Here is a 20568-nt window from a genome sequence, read left to right on the forward strand (position 1 = left end):
TGTTCAATCTTCATTGAATTTTCTTTCTACAATTGTGCATGATCTCCTAATTTGATAATTCTTTTTTTGAAAAATGGGCCATAAAAATAAAAGGTGGTAATAGAAATAAAGTGCTAGTTGTATTATTGGAAAATAAAACTTTATCATCAGCTCTTAATCCTGAACTCTTTTTAATTGTCTCGAATAATAGTTTAATCTTCATGGTTTTAAGATAGATTGTGGGCACTATCATTTCTATGTTAGTTTGTGTTCAGTTTTTATTATTGCATCTGATCTGTTCGTAGCCAAAAGGTGCTGATAGAAAACAGAAAACAGACAGGGAAAAGATGGAAAAGCGAACTCCTCAAGAGAAGGAAAAGTATCAGCCTTCCTATGATACAACTATCCTCACAGAGGTAAGATGATTGTCAAACAAACATTTGCCATCTGGGTATTTGTTTTCAGAAATATGTTAGGCATTTCCCTTTGGGTAAGCATGTGTAATGTTTTGCCGTGAGTTATTAAACTAGAGTGATGAGGAAGGGGAGTCATAATGAATTGGCTTGTGCATTTTGATTTGTTCAGGTTCATTGCTATTTGTTGAACAATTTAAAATATTCAAAATAAACTGCAATGAAGTAACTAAGTAACCAATGTTATTAGGGCAAGGCCTGGTCCATTTGACATTCTGCAGTTTTTCCAGCAATTATCCACCATAAACTCTTCTTCACCACCTACCACCCACCCAAAGAGATGGTCTAAGTGTTTAGCATTATTTTGCATTTCAATACAGAATTGGCAATGTAATTCTCTGTCGCAGCCACAAGAGATCTGTTAATATTAAATGAATACAATATGATTTTGTGTTTGATTGGCTTTCCCTGTTTAGTGTTCTCCCTGGCCGGATATTTCCTATGTTAACAACACAGCATCTCCTGGATTTACAAGTTCACATGGCAACTTTACAATAGGTGAAGGGTATGTTTCACTATTGCTATATTCTTAGCACCACAATTTCCACCATGTCAAGGTTCGATTTTAATAGAAATCATTATTCTAATTTCAGGAATGGATCCCCTCATCATCAGCCTGATCCAGTTCCTGCCACCACAGATGTAAGTGGCTTTTTCAGGATTCAGTGTATACTTCCAACAATGGTCACAATAAATTTAAGAGTATTGTGCAACATTCAGTGTTCCAGGCCAGGTTTTTCATTGTTATCCCCATTGTTTCAGTTTTAGTTGATCAACCATTCCAAACTCTGTATATCTTGGAGGAAACTTAAGTTTAAATGCTTCCAGCTCTACCTCTCACTTTGAATTCCAGAACTGGGTACTCAATGTTTAACTCCAGCCCACCAAAAAGGTATTTCTGGTTGCCGCCCTCCTGCCACGTTTGGCTGCTTGGCAGCTTTTATTCCCCCCCCTTTTCCTTTTTGCTTTTGCCCTTTCATCCTCCTTGCACATAAAATAAAGAATGAATGGTTTATGTAGATGCCTTTTTTTAAGGTTTATTATATTAGAATGAGCATTAATGAATATTACTGAATTTGAATTTCTTGCCTCATGAACATTCCACTTGAAAGTTTGCGGCTGATTTATGGGCTGTTAATACCCTTGTCCGTTTAGTAATTTTCATCTTGGGTATTGGAAGGTATGCTTGCCTCTGATAGGCTAGGCAACATTTCCCTGGTTTTCAAAAATGCACCAATGAAATAAAGACTTTGATGGCAGCATTGGGGAGGAAGATTTTACTGTGTATATTTCTTAATTTGGAGTTTGGCTTCATGTTTTAAAAATAAGATTAATTGACTAAGTGTGGGTGAAGAAAATACTTACGGAATACAGTAAAAAGCTTAGAGTTTAAATGTAAAAATGCAGTTGAAAGGAGGCATGCTTGTAAAGCAGAACATTTAATGTTCAAGTTTGTGCACCTGATTCTTGATAACCAGTTCTGAATCCAAGTTGTACAAATGTAAGTGGAGAGTCGACTACTGTCTCAGGATGCATAAACTGGCAGACTGCTTGTTGCAGGCAATTGAACAAGAGCTTTAGATGAAGTTGAGGTCAGTTGTGTACTTTCGTACATGGGTCTAATGTAGGCAAAAAGTTATTTAAAAAACAATTACCCAAACTTTATGTGGTCAAAGAATGACTTTATAAGCCAAAATAATTGAATGCATTGTTGTTTGTCTGTAGTGTGGGTGAATGCAAAAACAGAACTTTTTAATCATAGTTGAGCAAAGGAATATTAGGTAGATTAGTTTGGCAAATTGTAAGAAAGATTGATATTTTTATTTAGATTTTTTTAAATGTAATGTTGAACCAGTATACTAAAAGATAACTGGATTAAATTCTTGAGTTGAGCTCTGGTGCAAATTGGCACTAATTCTTTGAAGCTTTGTTATTGGAATTGTATTTGTTATTGGAAATAATCAAAATCTAATTTGATTAATATCTCAATTTGATCTATTTAAAAATAACCATGACCATCCCATTTTATTGGTTTTGCCTCCCAGTTGCATCAAAGAACAGTTATTATTGATCAGCCTTGATTTCAGTATGCCAATCAACACAAATTGATTAAGGAACTAAGTGAGAGGAAGGAAATGGACAGTTGATGTTTTAGGTCAAGGCCCTTCTTCAGAACTGGAAAGAGAAAGAAAAAAATAATTCCTACTTCTCTCACCCCCCCCCCCACCCCTTTATACTGGTTAAATTCCCTCTTTCTTTCCAGGCCTGAAAAAACGGTCTCAACACATCTGTTAGGGAATATTCTGAAGATATGGAATTATGCAAATATAGCACATATTAATTCAAACAAGAGCCAGTCTTCAGTTCTATATATAAATTGCAAACAGTAATCAGGTTGGAGTTAAGAGAACAGCTTTGCAACCACCCCAAACCCTCCTGTAGATCGCTCACAGGAACTGAGAGATTTGTCAGATTATTCAGACAATCTTCTGTCATGGCATGGAAGGTGAACTGTTGCCTGTGAACCTGAAATAAAGTTGCCTTGTCACTTCCCCCTTCCCTCAGAGTAACTACTGATAGCCATGTCTGATAGTTTCAGTTATCAGAAATTGAATGGGCGAAGATAGGATGAGATGGATCAGCAGGGAAGGAGGCAACAAGAAAAGTGTCATGAATGTCAAAGCTGTATTTTAAAGAAATCAAGAAGACAAATGTGTCCAAGAAGAAGATGTGATCATATGCCTGGAATTAGGAATAATAATGTAGAAGAGTATCCACACTGAGACATGGTAGTTTAGTAATTGGAGAGGGGTTCTAAAATGAAGGACATTTTAGCTGCCCTACTTAATTAGATCCTCAACGTTTAGTTTTCCTGAGACAAATTTCTTTTAGGAAATACTGCGGAGTTGTGGAATAATGTGAATACAGCAGATATTAATTCAAACAAGAACCAGTCTTCAGTTCTAAATGTAAATTGCAAGCAGCAATCAGTTTGAAGTTAAGAAAATAGCTTTGCAAACTGCACTGTCTACAGAGCACAGGCTGCTGACCGATAGCAGGGGGTTGGCTGTTTAAGAAATGTGGTTTGTGAAGTGACCATGAGATGTTCTTGTATGCATCAGCCAGTCGTAAGACAATGAGGTTATGTTAATCGAATATGGACTAAGTTATTTTGCATCACTGTGTCCAAGTCCAAAGAAGCTGGCAGACCAGAATGATGATATCACTTTGCACATTAAGCATGGATAACAGATGTAGCTGATCAATCAGTAGTTTCCAGGGGAATGCCTGCTTGCTGTGATGAGTAAAGTCCTTTATATCACCAGCTTCAGTGTCTCTCCAGTGACTTAGATCACAGTCACAACAGTATTGACTTTCCATTACCCTTCATGGATGTTGCCTAACCCACAGAGTTCCTCAAGCATTTGCAGTCTTGTGTCTTCATTATGCCGAGTAGTGGTTTGTACTGAAGTATGTTGTTCATGCCTCTTAGAATGTAACTGAGTTCAGTTGGTCTTCTATGCTGGTGGTATTTCTTTGGTTTTGGAAGGGGGGGATTTACAGGAGGCTTGGCCAGTCAAACAAATCTTCAACCTAAGTTGGAACTCTGCTGTTGAAAGGGTATATTGGAACAACTTATATTATTAATGTGTACAAAATGCAAGCTGTTACATAACAAATAATCTGTAAGGGGTGGTGGGGGGGGGGGGGTGAGGCCTGCTTCTGTCCCCATTCCATGCTTTCCAGTGGATCAGATGAGAGCTTATCCTGAAATATATTGCCCCAGAACAACCTTGGAAATCAAGTTAAATCAACATGCGGCACTTCTGTTGATAATACAACAATCAGTTATATTAATGGGACCAGAGATACCCCTGAAAATCCATGATGTAATTGGTTGAAGCATTGACAAGCAGAGAATTGCTCTCTGCTTTTAAAATGTGTAGAGTTATCACATTAAAAAATCGAGTTGTATCTGTGCATGTACTTAGGTATCTTTGAATTTGGGCTTTAGTTCTTTGGACATTTTGGAAAAGGATGTAGCACTTTGTAGAAAGATTCAATTGTTGGCGGTTCCTTAGTTGCTTGGTTTGGAAACTTTAAACATGATAGTTACTAATTTTTAAGATCCTCATTTGACCAAAGAAAACTACCTGGTCAGCTTATTCACACTATTATGCAATGCCAGTAGGCATTGAATGCAGAAGCACAGTATAATTCATATTTTAGGAAATCTACTCTAATCCTGTACTTCCAGTTCTCTGTTATGGTGGAGGAATCCAATTTTACGCTTCAACTTTTCATCTTACAGTCAAATAAGTTCTCTTAATTTATTCTTAAGTCAGTAGGTTGTGTTATGCTTTTCTGTAGGATCTTGCATTCCAACTCAATAGTGTATTCTTGGGGTTGTACAACATTGTATTTTAATCTGTTAAACTACGCCACTTGTCTGCCAGTTGAAGTAAAAGCCTCTAGTTCAATTGAAAGCATGAAGTTATCCCAACTTTATATTCATTTCTTTTTGTAGATGTTTTAAGTGCAAAATGGCTGTAGTATTTGCCTATAGATCAGAAGCGCATTGAGATGCAATATGTCTATAAATCCAAATCTCCAAATAAAAGTCCTGATATTTTGAAGCAATGATGAATGCCATGCTTTAGCTCATTTGAAAGAATGCTGGTACTTTTGTACATTTTATTTTTCTACAATTATCAGGGTTGCTTTGTGATGGCAATCTTGTACCTCAATCTGTTAGGTGTAGATTGAAGTCCCATTCTAAACTTTGGAGCACATGATATGGACTAATATTTTCAGTGCAGCACTGTTTTTCAGCTCGGAAGTTAAACTGCAATCCTAGAACTGGATATAAATGATGTTGTAATACAGCCTGAAGTGAAGTAAGGTGCACTAGTGACCTGGCTAACACCATCAAAACAGTCTGGAGATTTATTGCATTTGCTGCGTGTGGAAGCTTGCTGAGCGCAAATTTGCTGCTGCGTTTGCCTATCTAACCACATTTCTAAAGCAATTTATTGGCTGTGAAAAGCTTTCAAATGTCCCAAGGACATGCACGGTATTATATCAATTACAAATTCATTTCTTTCTATCTATCCCTAGCCTGATAAGAATATAGTCCCAATCCAGTGGCTCTAACTCCTGCATTGTTTCCCTTTGAATACCAAAAAAAAATTTCATTTGAATCAATAATTATTGGTATCTTGTCTATAGTTATTGTTGTCAATCTGGTTATTCACCCATTTGTGTACCACCATTAATTTCTAATGTCAGAGACAGTTGAATTCTAAATTTTTGTTTAACATTATCATAATAGATATTAGGTTTTTCTAAAAATTCACTTTTGACTTCATGCTTCTGTACAATTACATTTAATAAGTTTATTGGACTTTCACTAGATTTGATAAATGATTTTTCCCCAAAGTGTACACAATGGAAACCGTGCGAGTAGGTGTACATGCAGTGAAAGTGAAAGTATATTTCTTTCAGATTTTTCCAGTACTTCACAAGTAACTTTTTCTCATCAGACATTAGGATCCTTTCGAAAGTGGGTTTGTCGAGAACTGTCAGTGTCTCCCGTCTCTGAAAATCAGGTAGGCTTTCATTGTCTGATGTTGCCATTTTTATCTTGTACCTGAAAAATGTTTTGTTAAAAGCCTACAAGTACTACTATAAACAGTTAGGAAAAAAAAAAAAAAATTCCTCCTCCTTCTCTCTTCCTCTGTTCCCCACTCTGGCCTTTTACCTCTTCTCACCTCTCTATCACTTCCCCTGGGGTCACCTCTTCCTTCTCTTTCTCCTATGGTCCACTCTCCTCTCCTATCAGATCCCTTCTTCTCTGGCCCTTTACCTTTCCCACCCACCCGGCTTCACCTATCACCTTCCAGCCTCTTCCCCTCCCCCCACTTTTTTATTCTGGCATCTCTCCGCTTCCTTTTCAGTCCTGACGAAGGGTCTCAGCATGAAACATTGACTGTTTATTCATTCCTATAGATGGTGCCTGACCTACTGAGATCCTCTGGCATTTTGTGTGTGTTGCTTTGGATTTCCAGCATCTGCAGATTTTCTCGTGTTTGTGATTTGCTGCTATAAACCTGGGATAAATCATAAATCCTTCTGATTTCCCATAAAAAAAGAGAAAATTAACAAAATTAACCATAATTGTCATTTAGTTTCAGGACAGTAGGGCAAATTGTAATCCAATTTTATAAAATATAGATATAGCAAAGTGCTCAAGTGCTTTTCCTTACAGGAATAATGCTCATTTATGGAGATGTATTTTATATTGTGATCTTACTTGCCATAAAAACATGATTTCCTTCGTGGGCAGCTTATTTCCCACAGATCTTGATAAACAAACTCCTACTCCTCAGTCTAAATACACCAATGTGCAACTAGGCTTTGGACTTGTTAACAAACAGACCTCAAGATAGTCAGGATGCACAACCGCCCTTCCCTCCCCATCATTCTTAACCTTGGTGCCTCCCCGGAGCTGTGTGCTGAGCCCATTGTTGTACACTCTGTTCACGCACGACTGCATGGCCAAACGCTCAAGTAATCATGTTGTCAAGTAGGCACCAGCCTATCAGCTATTGACATATATACTGAAAGGTGCCAGAAAAGGGCCAGCAATATCATGAAGCATCTCACCCACCCTGCTCATGGACAGTTTGTCCTACTGCTGTCTGGGAGGACGCTACATTGCATCCATGCCAGGACCATCGGATCAAAAACAGTTACTCTCCCCAAGCAGTAAGGCTGATTAACACCTCCCCCCACTAACTCACCCCCCCATATCCTCAACCACCACTACTTTATCATTTCCTATCAGAGTCACTTTATGTACAGACACTCCAGTACCTATCATCACTTTATAAACATAAACTGAATCTATGCATAAAAATAAAGGCATCCGTTAGTCTTGCGAGACCATGAATCTGCGCCTGGAAAGTCTTCGCTCTCCAGGGCGCAGGCCTGGGCAAGGTTGTATGGAAGACCAGCAGTTGCCCATGCTGCAAGTCTCCCCTCTCCATGACACCAATGTTGTCCAAGGGAAGGGCATTAGGACCCATACTGCTTGGCACCGGTGTCGTCGCAGAGCAACGTGTGGTTAAGTGTCTTGCTCAAGGGCACAACATGTTCCCTCAGCTGGGGCTCGAACTCACGACCTTCAGGTAGCTAGTCCAATGCCTTAACCACTTGGCCACGTGCCCATAAAATCTATGCATATAAGCTATCTTAAGTATTTATATTTATTGTGTTTTTTTATTATTGTGTTCTTTGTCTTATTGTGTTTTTTTATGTGCTGCATTGGATCTGGAGTAACAATTATTTTGTTCCCCTTTACACTTGTGTACTGGAAACGACATTAAACAATCTTGAATCTTACTGAATGACTCCTCTTGTGGCTGAGGAAAGTCCATATCCATTAATATGTGGGACTGAACAACAGTAGTGACATCTTATGTCCTCTTAGGCCAGCGTATCTGTACATTTCAGGGCAATATGTCCAAGAAGTGACTTGCTACTTTTGTTTTTGCAGAATCTGTTGGCAACAGCCACTCCACAGGATGCTCAGCAGTGGTTGCACAGAAATCGATTTTCTCCATACTGCAGGCTCTTCGCAAACTTCTCTGGTACCTTTTGCTTATTAACTATTTTGGATGGAAATTTGTCAAAGTTACCTGGATGCTGGAATGGATTGGAACTCAATTATTTTCTATTTCCAGGACCTACTGTAGGTTTGAATTCAATGGGACCAGATGGATTAAGTATCGACATCCTGTTGTACTTCATGGTATTTCACTATGTTGGTACCTTCTGTTAAATTCTTTGTGGCGTCATGTCCACAATGCACAATTTCTAATTTGTAATGTGACATTTAATTGAAAACTTCAGTGAGATTTCAGCAGGATGGGAAATGTACTTTTCACTTTAATGGGGGTTCTTTGCTGAGATGAAGGCAAAGTTTATGTGGGCGAAGCACAATGCTTTATCAGCTCTTGTGTTTTTTTTCCCCTCTTTAAATTGAACAGCCCAGATGAAGCATTCTGATAAACATGATGCCACCTTGTTTGACCTGGGAGGAGAGAAATAAACTAATAGACTTGAAGTAGTTATTAACTTGACACTAATTTTAAAACTATATTTTTGAATAGGAAGGCAAAATAAATGTAGGGAGAGGAAAGGAATTTCAGCTTTGGTGTTCAGTGGATTTTAATTGGTTTTGATTCTGAGATAGTAATCCAGAAAGGAGGCAGTGCTAGCAGCACAGTATCTTTGGAGAACAGAGGGAGTAAGAGGAATGTTTAGAACAGCACTAACTCCCAGAATTCATAGTCAAACAACAGAGAAATACCCTTTGGCCTACAAACTCTACGACAGCCATCGAACGTCCATGTATTTACGCTAAAGGCTGAGATGGGGAGATGGCTAAAGTAAGCTTCTGATAAGTTTCTTTCTCTTTTTCTCTTTCTCCCCTCTCTTTCCTCTCCTTTCTCTCACTCCCTCCTTCTTTCTCCCTCCTTCGTTCTCTCTCCCCCTCTCTTGCACTCTTCCTCCCCCCTTTCACTCTCCCTCCCTCTCTTTCGCTCTCCCTCCCCCTCTTTCTCTCTCCCCCCCTTCGCTCTCTCACCCCCCTTTCGCTCTCTCACCCCGTTTCACTCTCTCGCCCCCCTTTCGCTCTCTTGCCCCCCTTTCGCTCTCTCGCCCCCCCTTTTGCTCTCTCCCCATTTCACTCTCCCCCCTTTTCGCTCTCCCTACCCCCCTTTCGCTCTCTATACCCCCCTTTCGCTCCCTCTCCCTCTCTTTCGCGCACTCTCCCCCCTTTCGCACTCCCTCCCCCTTTGCGCTCTCTCCCCCTTCGCTCTCTCTCCCCCTTTCACTTTCCATCCCACTCTTTCACTCTCTCTCTCCCCCTCTCTCTCCTCCCTCTCTCCTCCCTCTCTCCTCCCTCTCTCCCCCCTCTCTCCCCCCTCTCTCCCCCCTCTCTCCCCCCTCTCTCCCCCTCCCTCCCCCTCCCCTCCTCTCCCCCTCCCCTCCTCTCTCCCCCCACTCCTCCCTCCCTCCCTCTCTCTCTCTCTCTCTCTCTCTCTCTCTCTCTCCCCCTCTCCCTCTCCCTCTCCCTCTCCCTCTCCCTCTCCCTCCCCCTCTCCCTCTCCCTCCCTCCCTCTCCCTCCCCCCGCCATGCAAGACTTATTGAGAAAGTAAGGAGGCATGGAATCCAAGGGGTCCTTGCTTTGTGGAGCCAGAACTGGCTTGGCTTGCCCACAGAAGGCAAAGAGTGGTTGTAGACAGGTCATATTCTGCATGGAGGTCAGTGACCAGTGGTGTGCCTCAGGGATCGGGGACCCCTTCTCTTTGTGATTTTTATAAATGACCTGGATGAGGAAGTGGAGGGATGGGTTCGTAAATTTGCTGATGACACAAAGGTTGGGGGTGTTGTGGATAGTGTGGAGGGCTGTCAGAGGTTATAGTGGGACAGCAATAGGATGCAAAACTGGGCTGAGAAGTGGCAGATGGAATTCAACCCAGATAAGTGTGAGGTGGTCCATTTTGTTTGGTCAATCAAATGTGATGGCAGAATATACAAATGTTTGTAGTATTAATGGTAAGACTCTTGGCAGTGTGGAGGATCAGAGGGATCTTGGAGTCCGGGTCCATAGGACACTCACAGCTGCTGCGCAGGTTGACTGTGTGGTTGAGAAGGCATACAGTGTATTGGCCTTCATCAATCGTGGGATTGAGTTGAGGAGCCAAGAGTAATGTTGCAGCTATATAGGACTCTGGTCAGACCCCACTTGGAGTGCTGTGCTCAGTTCTGGTCGCCTCACTAAAGGAAGGATGTGGAAACTATAGAAAGGGTGCAGAGGACACTTACTAGGATGTTGCCTGGATTGGGGAGCATGCCTTATGAGAATAGGTTGAGTGAACTCGGCCTTTTTCCTTGGAGCCACGGAGGATGATGAGAGGCATTGATCATTAGTCAGAGGCTTTTTCCTAGGGCTGAAATGACTAGTACAAGAGTGCATAGTTTTAAGATGCTTGGAAGTAGGTACAGAGGAGATGTCAGGGGTAAGTTTTTTTTTAAGCAGAGAGTGGTGAGTGCGTGGAATGGGCTGCCAGCAATGGTGGTGGAGGTGGATACGATAGTGTCTTTTAAGGGACTCCTGGATAGGTACATGGAGCTTAGAAAAATAGAGGGCGAAGCGTAACCCTAGGTAATTTCTAAAATAAGTACATGTTCAGCACAGCATTGTGGACTGAAGGGCCTGTATTGTGCTGTACATTTTCTATGTTTCTCTCTCTCTCTCCCTCTTTCTGTCTCTCTCTCTGTCCCACTTTCTGTCTCTCCCTCTCCCTCTCTCCCTCATTCTCTGTCTCCCTCTTTCTCTCCCTCCCTCCCTCCTTCCCTCCCTCTCTCTCTCCCTCTCCCCTCTCCCCCTCTCCCCCTCTCCCCCTCTCCCCCTCCCCCTCTCCCCCTCCCCCTCTCCCCCTCCCCCTCTCCCCCTCTCCCCCCTCCCCCTCTCCCCCCTCCCCCTCTCCCCCTCTCTCCCTCTCCCTCTCTCTCCCCCCTCTCCCCCCCTCTCTCCCCCCCTCTCTCCCCCCTCTCTCTCCCCCCTCTCTCTCCCCCCTCTCTCTCCCCCCTCTCTCTCCCCCTCTCTCTCCCTCCCTCTCTCTCCCCCTCTCTCTCCTTCCCTCTCTCTCCCCCCCTCTCTCCCCCCTCTCTCTCCCCCTCTCTCTCCCCCCTCTCTCCCCCCTCTCTCTCTCTCTCCCTCTTTCTCTTTCCCTAAATATGATCTAAAATGTGATCTAAAAGTAAAACGTAAGTCCTAAAACTAGATAAAGAGATCCTAATTAAATAACACAAAAATGTTATACTTCTTCACTTATTTATTGAGAAAAATGATCCAATATTACATATATTTTTCTGAAAAAGTATGTGAACATCTGGGGTAATGTTTTCTACGAAAGCTATTTGGGGTCAGGTATCATTTTTCTCTAAGTAAATGAACAAGTGTAATGTTTTTGTGTTATTTATTTAATTGGGTTCTCTTTATCCAGTTTTAGGACTTGCAAGAAGACCTGATCACATTTTAGGTCATATTTATGCAGAAATAGAGAAAATTCTACAGAGTTCACAAACTTACTAGCACCACTGTAAATCTAAGGTGCAGGACACAGGTAACTGGGGGACTGTCAGGAAAGGGAAAAGGGATAGGCAGCCTGTGCAGGGCAACCATGTGGCTATTTCCTTAAATAAGAATATATTATTTTGGATACTGTTGGAGTGGGAGGACTTCACATACGAAAGCCACAGGACTCGGGTCTCTGGCACTGATTCTGTCTTTCTGACTCAAGGGAAGGGGAGAAGAGGTGACCGGTAGTGATACGGAATTAATTGGTTAGGGAAACAGATGGAGGAGGTTCTGTGGATGAGAAGATTCATGGATGGTATATTGCCTCCCAGGTGCCTTATATTCTCTTAGGTCAGTATATCCGTGCATACATTTCAGGGCAATATACCCAAATGGTTACCAGGAAAGTAGATGAAGAAAAGACAGTGGATGTTGTTTACGTGGACTTTAGTAAGACCTTCGACAAAGTTCCACATGGGTGGCTGGTCCAGAAGGTTCAGTCACTTGGCATTCGGGATGAAATATTAAATTAGATGCAACATTGGCTTAGCAGAGAACCCAGAGAATGGTGGTAAATGGTTGCCTCTCTGACTGAAGGCCTGTGACTAATGGTGTGTCACAGGGGTCGGTGCTGGGACTGTTGTTGTTTGCCATCTATATTAGTGATTTGGATGATAATGTGGTAAACTGGTTCAGGAAATTTGCAAATGACACCAAGATTGGGGCCATAGTGGACAGCAAGGAAGGCTATCAAAGTTTGCAGTGGGATCTGGACCAGCTGGAAAACTGGACTGAAAAGTAGCAGATGGAATTTAATAAAGACAAGTGTGAGCTGTTGCAATTTGAGAGGACAATCCAGGGTAGGTCTTACACAGTGAGTGATAGGACACTGAGAACTGTGGTAGAACAAAGAAATCTGGGTATTCAGGTACACACTTGTTGAGAGTGGCGTCACAGGTAGATAGGGTTGTAAAGAAAGCTTTTAGCAGATTGGCCTTCATAAAGAAGGATATTGAGTACAGGAGTTAGGATGTTATGTTGAAGTTCTATATGATGTTGGTGAAGCCAGTTTTGAAGTATTGTCTGTAGTTTTGCCCACCTGCCTACAATAAGATTGAAAGAGCGCTGTGGCTTGAAGATCTGAGTTATAGGGTTAGGACTTTATTCCCTGCAGCCCAGGAGAATGAGGGGAGATTGATAGAGGTATACAAAATTATGAGGGGTATGGATAGGGTAAATGTCAGCAAGCTTTTTTCACTGAGATTGGGTGAATATTAGAATTTACTGGTCACAGAGTAAGGGTGAAAGGTGAAATATTTAAAGGGAACCTGAGGGAGAACTTCTTCATGCAGAGGACGGTGAAAGTGTGGAACAAGCTGCCAGCAGAAGTGATGGATGCATGTTTGATTTCAACATTTAAGAGAAGTTTGGATAAGTACATAGATGGGAAGGGTATGGAGGGCTATGGTCCAGGTGCAGCTCGGTGGGACTAGGATGAATAACAGTTCAGCATGAACTAAATGGGCTGAAGTGCTTGTTTCTGTGCTGTTGTGCACTGTGACTCTAATGGATAGCTGTATGTGTGGAAAGAAGAATTGCATTAGAGAACTAGGTAAAGCACTGTGATGTTCTCTTAAATGTGGCAAAAAAACTGCAAAACATTAAAGTTGAAATATGCATAGTTTTTTTTCATGAAGTGGAGAGAGAAGACCATAATACTCAAAAGACCAAAAAAAAGTTAGTTTGGAATCTTGAATTCTGTGTACAGTTTTAGTAATTTTATTGTAGTAAATAATCTGAAAGTGCAGAATAATGTACACAAATAATACTAGAACTGCATACTGTGTATACACCAAAATGAAAACAGAGGATGCTAGAAAAACTTGAGTCAAGCAACATTTATGCAAAGGAAAACATCAGATTGACGGCAAGTTGTGAATGTAAACTCTGCTTCTCTCTCTGTCTATGTGACCTGACCTCCTTGGATAATTATCTGTTTCTATTTCACTTCTCCAGCATCTGCAGTGTTTTGCTTTTGATTGTGATATTTTTCTTAAAAGGAAAGTTTGAGCAAGCTCTTTTCTCTAAAATTAGAAGGCTGAAGTTTGGCATGATAGAGGTCTTTGAAATAGTGAAGGTGCTTTCCAAGGTAGTCATAGGGAAAGATATTTCCACATGGTTGGAATCCCAAACTTAAATGCCAACTTAATAGAAGGTGCTGGATTTTGTTAGCTAGAAATTCAAGGGAATGGACTTAATAGACAGCTATTTCAAAATTAGGCTTAATGGCCACAAGGAGCCTGGTGTATCCTATGAGTCTAGAAGAAACTTATTCAAAGTGGTTAGAACAGGTGTTCCCAAACTTTTTTTTATGCCCTGGACCAATACCATTAAGCAAAGGGTCTGTTTGGTTAGAATGTGGAATTATCTCATGGAATATCAGGTGAAAAGCATAATGAAGTTGGAGGGAAGGCAAGATAGCCTAATTCTTTTTTTTCCCCATATATGTCTATTTGATGGGGCTCGATGAGATGACTTGGCGAAGCATAAACAGCAACATAGGCCTGTTGAGTCAATGGCTTATGTGTGTTGTACATTGTGAAAAGTTTTATTATATTCACGAAAAACTGTACAGAGTCCAGTAGCAACAATCTACTCCAAAGTCATTTGGTCACCAGTCAATCCTGTCTGCTTGTCTGGCTTTGTTATAACTTGACTGAATCTGGAGGTTGTGGATGTTACCAACTTCAGCATTTAACCTTGGTTTGGTGCAGGCTGTCCCCAGATTATGAACATCCTTTAGGGGAATGCGCTCCCATAATATTATTAAATTCTAAGGTCTGATGTGTATACATATTTTCATTCCTACAAATGGCAGAACTTTTCCTCTCTCTCTCTTCACTTTTAATAATTATTCTTTCTTATCTATCTTGTGTGCTTTTGATGACATTCATACATTACCGTGGAGGTATGGTTACTGTATTGAGTGATTTTTGTCTATTTATACTTAAGGACAAAGTCAACTTATGGGTACCTGCAAGAATGGAATCCATTTGTTACTTGAGCATGGCCTATTCTCTAATGTAGTGCCAATGGATGTTACATTGTACGGAAGTCCTTTTGCAGAGAGATGTTAAAATGAGGTACCTATACAGATGGATGGGGAAGCTGCTATTGTAGCATTAAAAGGGCAGGAAACAGTTGGCTGTTCTGGCCACAACTCCTTCACCAACCAAGTGTATTAAACCTATTTTCTCAATCATTTTTGTCTTGTGGCACCTTACTGTGTGCAATTTTGCTGGTGTATTTGCTTACAAGTAGTGACTGCTCAACATAAATTCCATTTCTTTCCTTCTTGGTTAGAAAATTTTGAAAATGTGTTGCCAAGGATCATCAAACGAGATGTTCAGAGAATTTAGCAATGAATTTTCATATATAATGTCTGAGTGATCTTTCTATATTTTAAAAAAACGTACTCGTGCATTTTGTCCAATTACTTTTGGTCAGTTTGACCACTCTGTCTTGAGCAAATTGTAGATTCAACTACCAGTTTATGGACATGAGTACATAATCTAGCTTGATAATTCAGTGGTGTATTAAAGTGATGAGGTACATTGCCATATCAGTTGGGTTTCATTGCAGTGTGTGCTTCTGGCTATTAAGCGGGATGGGGATGGCGTTTTGTCATTTTGTTGCAATATGAAGTGATCACAAGCAATACAATGTTAGTGAGGCTTTGTCTTCCAGCTTGGGTGAGAAAGTCCTATGGCACTTTTCATGAGGGGTTTCTCCCAGTGTCCTGAATATCTGACAACCGGGCATCACAGGAGGGAGAAAAGTGATTACAGGTTTACCCAGCCATCCGAAGGTAGAGCATTCCTATGAAATGGTTCATAAGCCGGAATGTCGTAAAACGAAGAAGCAATTACCATTTATTTATATGAGAAAAATTTGTGAGTGTTCGCAGACCCAAAAAATAACTTACCAAATCATGCCAAATAACACATAAAACCTAACAGTAACATATAGTAAAAGCAGGAATGATATGATAAATACACAGCCTATATAAAGTAGAAATACTTTTCTACAATCATTGCCGCACTGTTCTCCGTAGCGAAAATCTCATGCAAGCGCTGTTGGCAAAAACGTGGTGCAAGCGCTCTTGGCAGAAATACTCTCTCCAGTAACCTTTAAGCTATGAAGCTGCCAAATCATACCAAATAACGCATAAAAATACACAGCCTATATAAAGTAGAAATAATGTATGTACAGTATAGTATCACTTACCGGAATCGGGAAGACAGCACCGAGCACACTGATGATGGTGTGTTAGGCTGAGTCGTGGGAGGTTGGGGTGGTGCAGTGGACCTCAACCTCCAGGCCGCCAACCGATACCAATCTGCGAAGCATGCAGGGGTGCAGCGGTAGCCGGGACACACCCAGCACATCTTTAAGAAAAAAGCCGAAATAAACAAGCTAATTAATTAGGTGCCGCCCGGTACATAAATGTCGGCCCAGATCAGAGGCGACGCAATGGGCAATCGCCTCTGATCTGGGCCGATAATTACGTGCCGGGCGGCACCTAATTAATTAGCTTGTTTATTTTGGCTTTTTTCTTAAAGATGTGCTGGGTGCGTCCTGGCTACCGTTGCATTCTCTGCGGCAATGTATCAGTTCGCGGCCCCGGGGGTTGGGGTGGTGGGACATTGGGGTGTCATCTCATCGTCGTCTGTTTCCATCAGGGCAGGCAGGTCACCTTCTATGTCTGCCTGCCTCGATGTCGAAGGTCGAGGTTCGTCGTCTGCTGTGGCTGATGTGGAAGGCTTGAGAAACAACAGTATGCTTGACTGCTTATCCTCGCGCATTTTTCTATCATCTCATGCAGTTGCTTCATGTTCAGTTCCTGGACGACTTCACTTTCGGTCCATTCGCTACTGCATTCGGTTTCGATTGTTATCCTTTCCTCTTCCAATTGCATCAGCTCTTCATCTATCAGTTCTTGGTCATGGGATGCCAAAACCTGTTCAACGTCATCTTCGTCAACTTCCACAAGCCAAACTCACTTTGTCCTTACTTTGTTCACCACGATCGAAACGCTTAATTATGTTGTTTTATGCTAAGTGTAACACCCTTATGAGCTCTTTCAGGCTTTTCCGATACTGTAGAACTCATCTTGCTAATGGCTGCTCACAGGCACGTGTTTAAGCAATGCCGGCTAGAATGCCGTTCCGGGGGAGGAGCTTGGCTGCTCGGGGTGCGCGCTGCCTTTTTCATAACAGTGAGAACACCTTCTGTTAGCGAAAACAGGTAACTAATGTAGGTCTTACATAACAGCGAGGTTTTGTAAAGAGAATGTTTGAAAAGCAGGGGATACCTGTATCAGATTTTTCGCCTGTCTTTTGGATCTTAGAATTGCGCAAATTGTCTGTCAGATTTGTTATATACATTATTTAATGCACTTCAAGAGAGCTCTACTATTTTTAAAATACTTTTAAGCTGCTGATATGTTCATGCGCTATTAATTAATGCAAGCTCATTTACTCCATGTCCTGGATCTAACATTTCTAAGGTTTCCAGTATTATGAAACCTCAAGTGAACTAATGATAATTGAGCCACCACTTGAATTTATGCGTGTTTGTTATGCACTGTATTTTGGAATGAGTGCTGCTGAACTAAATTAGGCAGTTTGGATCACTTTAACCTCATTTGTTGCATTGCCCAAGTGAGACCTGAAACTCTTAAGACTGACGAGCACAGGCAAGTTGTCTTGGTTCATTTTTTGCTAAGTGTTGCATTTTTAGAAATGCAGTCTTTTGGTTGGAACGCTAGAGCAAGGCTCGGTCTATCTGTTTAGATGGATGTAAAGCATATAGTGATGCTAATGGGAAAATGGGGAACTGTTGTTACAACCAGTATCCTTGCTTCAACCAGCACAATCAAAATCTCATTTGTCATTCTTCTAAATCATCTGCTGTGTGATTGTTGTGTGCAAATTGGTGGCTATATATCAGTTCATAGCACTGATTGCCCTTGTTCTTTGTATCAATCCTCCCTCAGTTACAAAGTCTAATTCAGTCTGCTTTCTACAAAAAAAAGTTTCAAATTGTAGCAGTGTAATCAGTCAAAACACTGGATAATGTACCTTGACACTTCTGTTTCCTTAATATTGTGTTTAATCCCAAGAAGGATGTTCCCAATACCCTGTATTTCCCTAATCAGGTCTTATTTTTTTCCCTCCAGGAGATTACATGACTATATTGTGTAGAGTTTAGAGGGACAGTCGTGGGGTTTATTTGATTTGGTTGTTTGACTTTTGTTGTAGAATACGTAACTTAGTAGAATAATAGTTTCAAACTCATGACCCATAAGAAGAGGAGGATGCAAGCAATACATTATGTCTAATAAATCTATGTCTTGCCTTCCTATATCTTTCTTAGTTAATAGACATGCTGCCTTTTTCAATTAATCTCTTTACATGATTGAAGTGGAAATTAATAAAATGTGTTCATAGCAAGTGAATTACCAATTTGGTAATAAAGTATCTTCAGACCTCTGGATTTTTGAGTAGAATTCTTCGATTTAGATGCAAGTGTTATTCTTTCATATATAATAAAACGAAAGATCCTGCAAGTATGAAATAGGTAACAAATCTGATCCTAAAAACCCTAGCTCATGAGATGACCAAGCATGCTAATTCTGTATTTTGATTTTAATCATTCCACTCCATTAAAGCTATGACTGCAGTTGCATAGGAATTCTTCACAAATTTTTGCTGCACTGCCAGTTTTGAGGTTCTGTTGCTTGTATCCACAGGTGGAGATCTGTTAAAGCTGACCAGGGATGACGTTATTCAGATCTGTGGCCCTGCTGATGGAATTCGACTCTTTAATGCTCTAAAAGGAAGGTAGGTTAATTCATTGTACCTTGCGGTTCACCTGTAAATTTTAGGTATTTAAATATTAGGTGAATGTGTATTTTGAAACAACTTTCACAATCTTTAGCAAGAGGAGGAAGCGAGGAATACATTGCATCTAAGAAATGTATCTGCTGCCTTTTTGTACCTGTATATGACTTTGGCCTAAACTACATTTCCCTTTTTTTTTAAGATGTGGCAACACAGTCACTACAATTGCAATAACAAAATCAGGTTGGGGAATATCATGGGACAGGTTGAGCATAAAATTTAGCCTTTGTTTTTCAAGCGGTGAGGGCATCTTTACCCGAAATTTTTCAACCTACATGTGTAATGCATAGTAAAGCAGGGAATATCATTTCAGGCCCTGAATTCTTGAAACAACACACATCAAAGTTGCTGGTGAGCGCAGCAGGCCAGGCAGCATCTCTAGGAAGAGGAACAGTCGATGTTTCGGGCCGAGACCCTTCATCAGTTGACTTAACAGCATCTGCAGCGTTCACCAACTTTGATGTGTGTTGCTTGAATTTCCAGCATCTGCAGAATTCCTCGTGTTTACCTGAATTCTTGAGGTTGGCTTGGAGCAATGAGATTCTCACTTGGCTTCAATTGCTAGATCAGGACATCAATTTGTGTTTCATGTATAAATTCCAAAGATAATTATTAACTCCAAGATGCCTTTTGTCCATAGATGCAGCTTTAGAAGGGAGATATGCTGCAAATTTAATTTTATAACAAGTTAAATACTTATTTTTTAATGTCCCAAATGTAAAGTTAGTATTTTGGATGTACCTCTGAAAAATAGTTAAACTCAATACACTTTCAAAGATGATTGATCTATGTATGTATTACTCAAATGTTGTGTTCACTTGGAAATGAGTGCAATAAGTTTCAATTAACCTTTGTCCTGACAGGCACAGGGAGAGACTGCATTAGGCAAGTCCAAATCTGTTCCATAATTGTTTCTTAGATTTCGTAAACAGGAAGGTTTAGTTCTAAGCACATCAAAAATTGTATTTTTTTGCAACAGCAGAAAATGATTCTATACCCAATTTCTTGAGACAGTTGAAATTGTGAGCAACAGTTTGGCTATAAAACCAAATGACTACTTGTGGATCAACTATTCTATCTATCCTTTGTGATAAACTGGAAATAAACCCCAAGAAACAGAGGATTGCAGTGAATGTTAATTCACGTACTGGAGATATCAAGGTTAGATGATCCACATCACCTCTTACTCAGAGGCTGAACTACATTGTATTCTGTTTAAGTTGTTCTTTTAAATTATCTTTAACTTGTGTGTCAAATATTTCTCTATTGTTAAAACCATTGCACCTTGATGTTTAGTTGAGGTCTTTCAAAGCAGGAAATAGTCTGCAGATTTAGTTAGTAAACGTATACTTTGTGCATAAAATAGACTTTGTGATTGGAATGATTGATCCCTTTTGTACCTTCTGAGATAATTGGCTAATACCAGATCACTCTCATGTTTCTTTGTATATTGGAACTAAAATTGCAGTTGATCTGATAGGTGTTAACTGATAGTGTAATGCTTCAGTTGCTCTAGTATTATTGAACTCTTAGGGTTGTAAATTTTCCTACTGCTCCCAAGTAGACTCTGAATTATGAAGTGTGTTCATTCCAGAGCTCCCTTGATTGCAGTTGTGGTTTACCACTTTGATGCTATACCTAATTTACTTTATGGGAATGATTTATTTTTAAAGAATAATGAAGCATTGTTTAGAAATAACACAATGTACTGGAGCCATCTCTTGTTTGTTTTATAGAGAAAGGAATCCAAGTTGTAAATAATCCAAGTTGTACGAATGCTGGTTTGCATTATAAAGGACAAATTTGAAAAGAGGGAACGAGAACTCACATTTCTATAACGTATATGCTGTATAATTCTAAGTGTTTTGAATCTTTGTACTTATTGAACTGCACCTACTATTCTGTGTACTTATGCAATAGTCTGCAGCAAGAAGCCACAAAATCTTTTGGATAGTGACTGGTAATGTGTTTTGTGGTGATGACTAAGGAAAATTTATA

The 20568-nt window shown here is 40.5% G+C and overlaps 1 protein-coding gene across 3 annotated transcripts in view; it reads left to right on the top strand.

Annotated features, from left to right (window-relative positions):
• The window catches only part of tfcp2 (transcription factor CP2), a 133072-nt gene that overhangs the window by 60921 nt on the left and 51583 nt on the right, over nucleotides 1–20568 (top strand). For all 3 annotated transcript variants that reach the window (XM_072249631.1, XM_072249630.1, XM_072249632.1), the window contains 6 exons: nucleotides 285–395; nucleotides 869–957; nucleotides 1046–1094; nucleotides 5996–6061; nucleotides 8011–8104; nucleotides 18420–18510. In XM_072249631.1, coding sequence (XP_072105732.1) covers nucleotides 285–395; nucleotides 869–957; nucleotides 1046–1094; nucleotides 5996–6061; nucleotides 8011–8104; nucleotides 18420–18510 — 500 coding nt within the window. The remainder of the gene's footprint in view (nucleotides 1–284; nucleotides 396–868; nucleotides 958–1045; nucleotides 1095–5995; nucleotides 6062–8010; nucleotides 8105–18419; nucleotides 18511–20568) is intronic.

This window comes from Mobula birostris, chromosome X (assembly GCF_030028105.1).
Source record: "Mobula birostris isolate sMobBir1 chromosome X, sMobBir1.hap1, whole genome shotgun sequence".
Lineage (NCBI taxonomy): Eukaryota > Metazoa > Chordata > Chondrichthyes > Myliobatiformes > Myliobatidae > Mobula > Mobula birostris.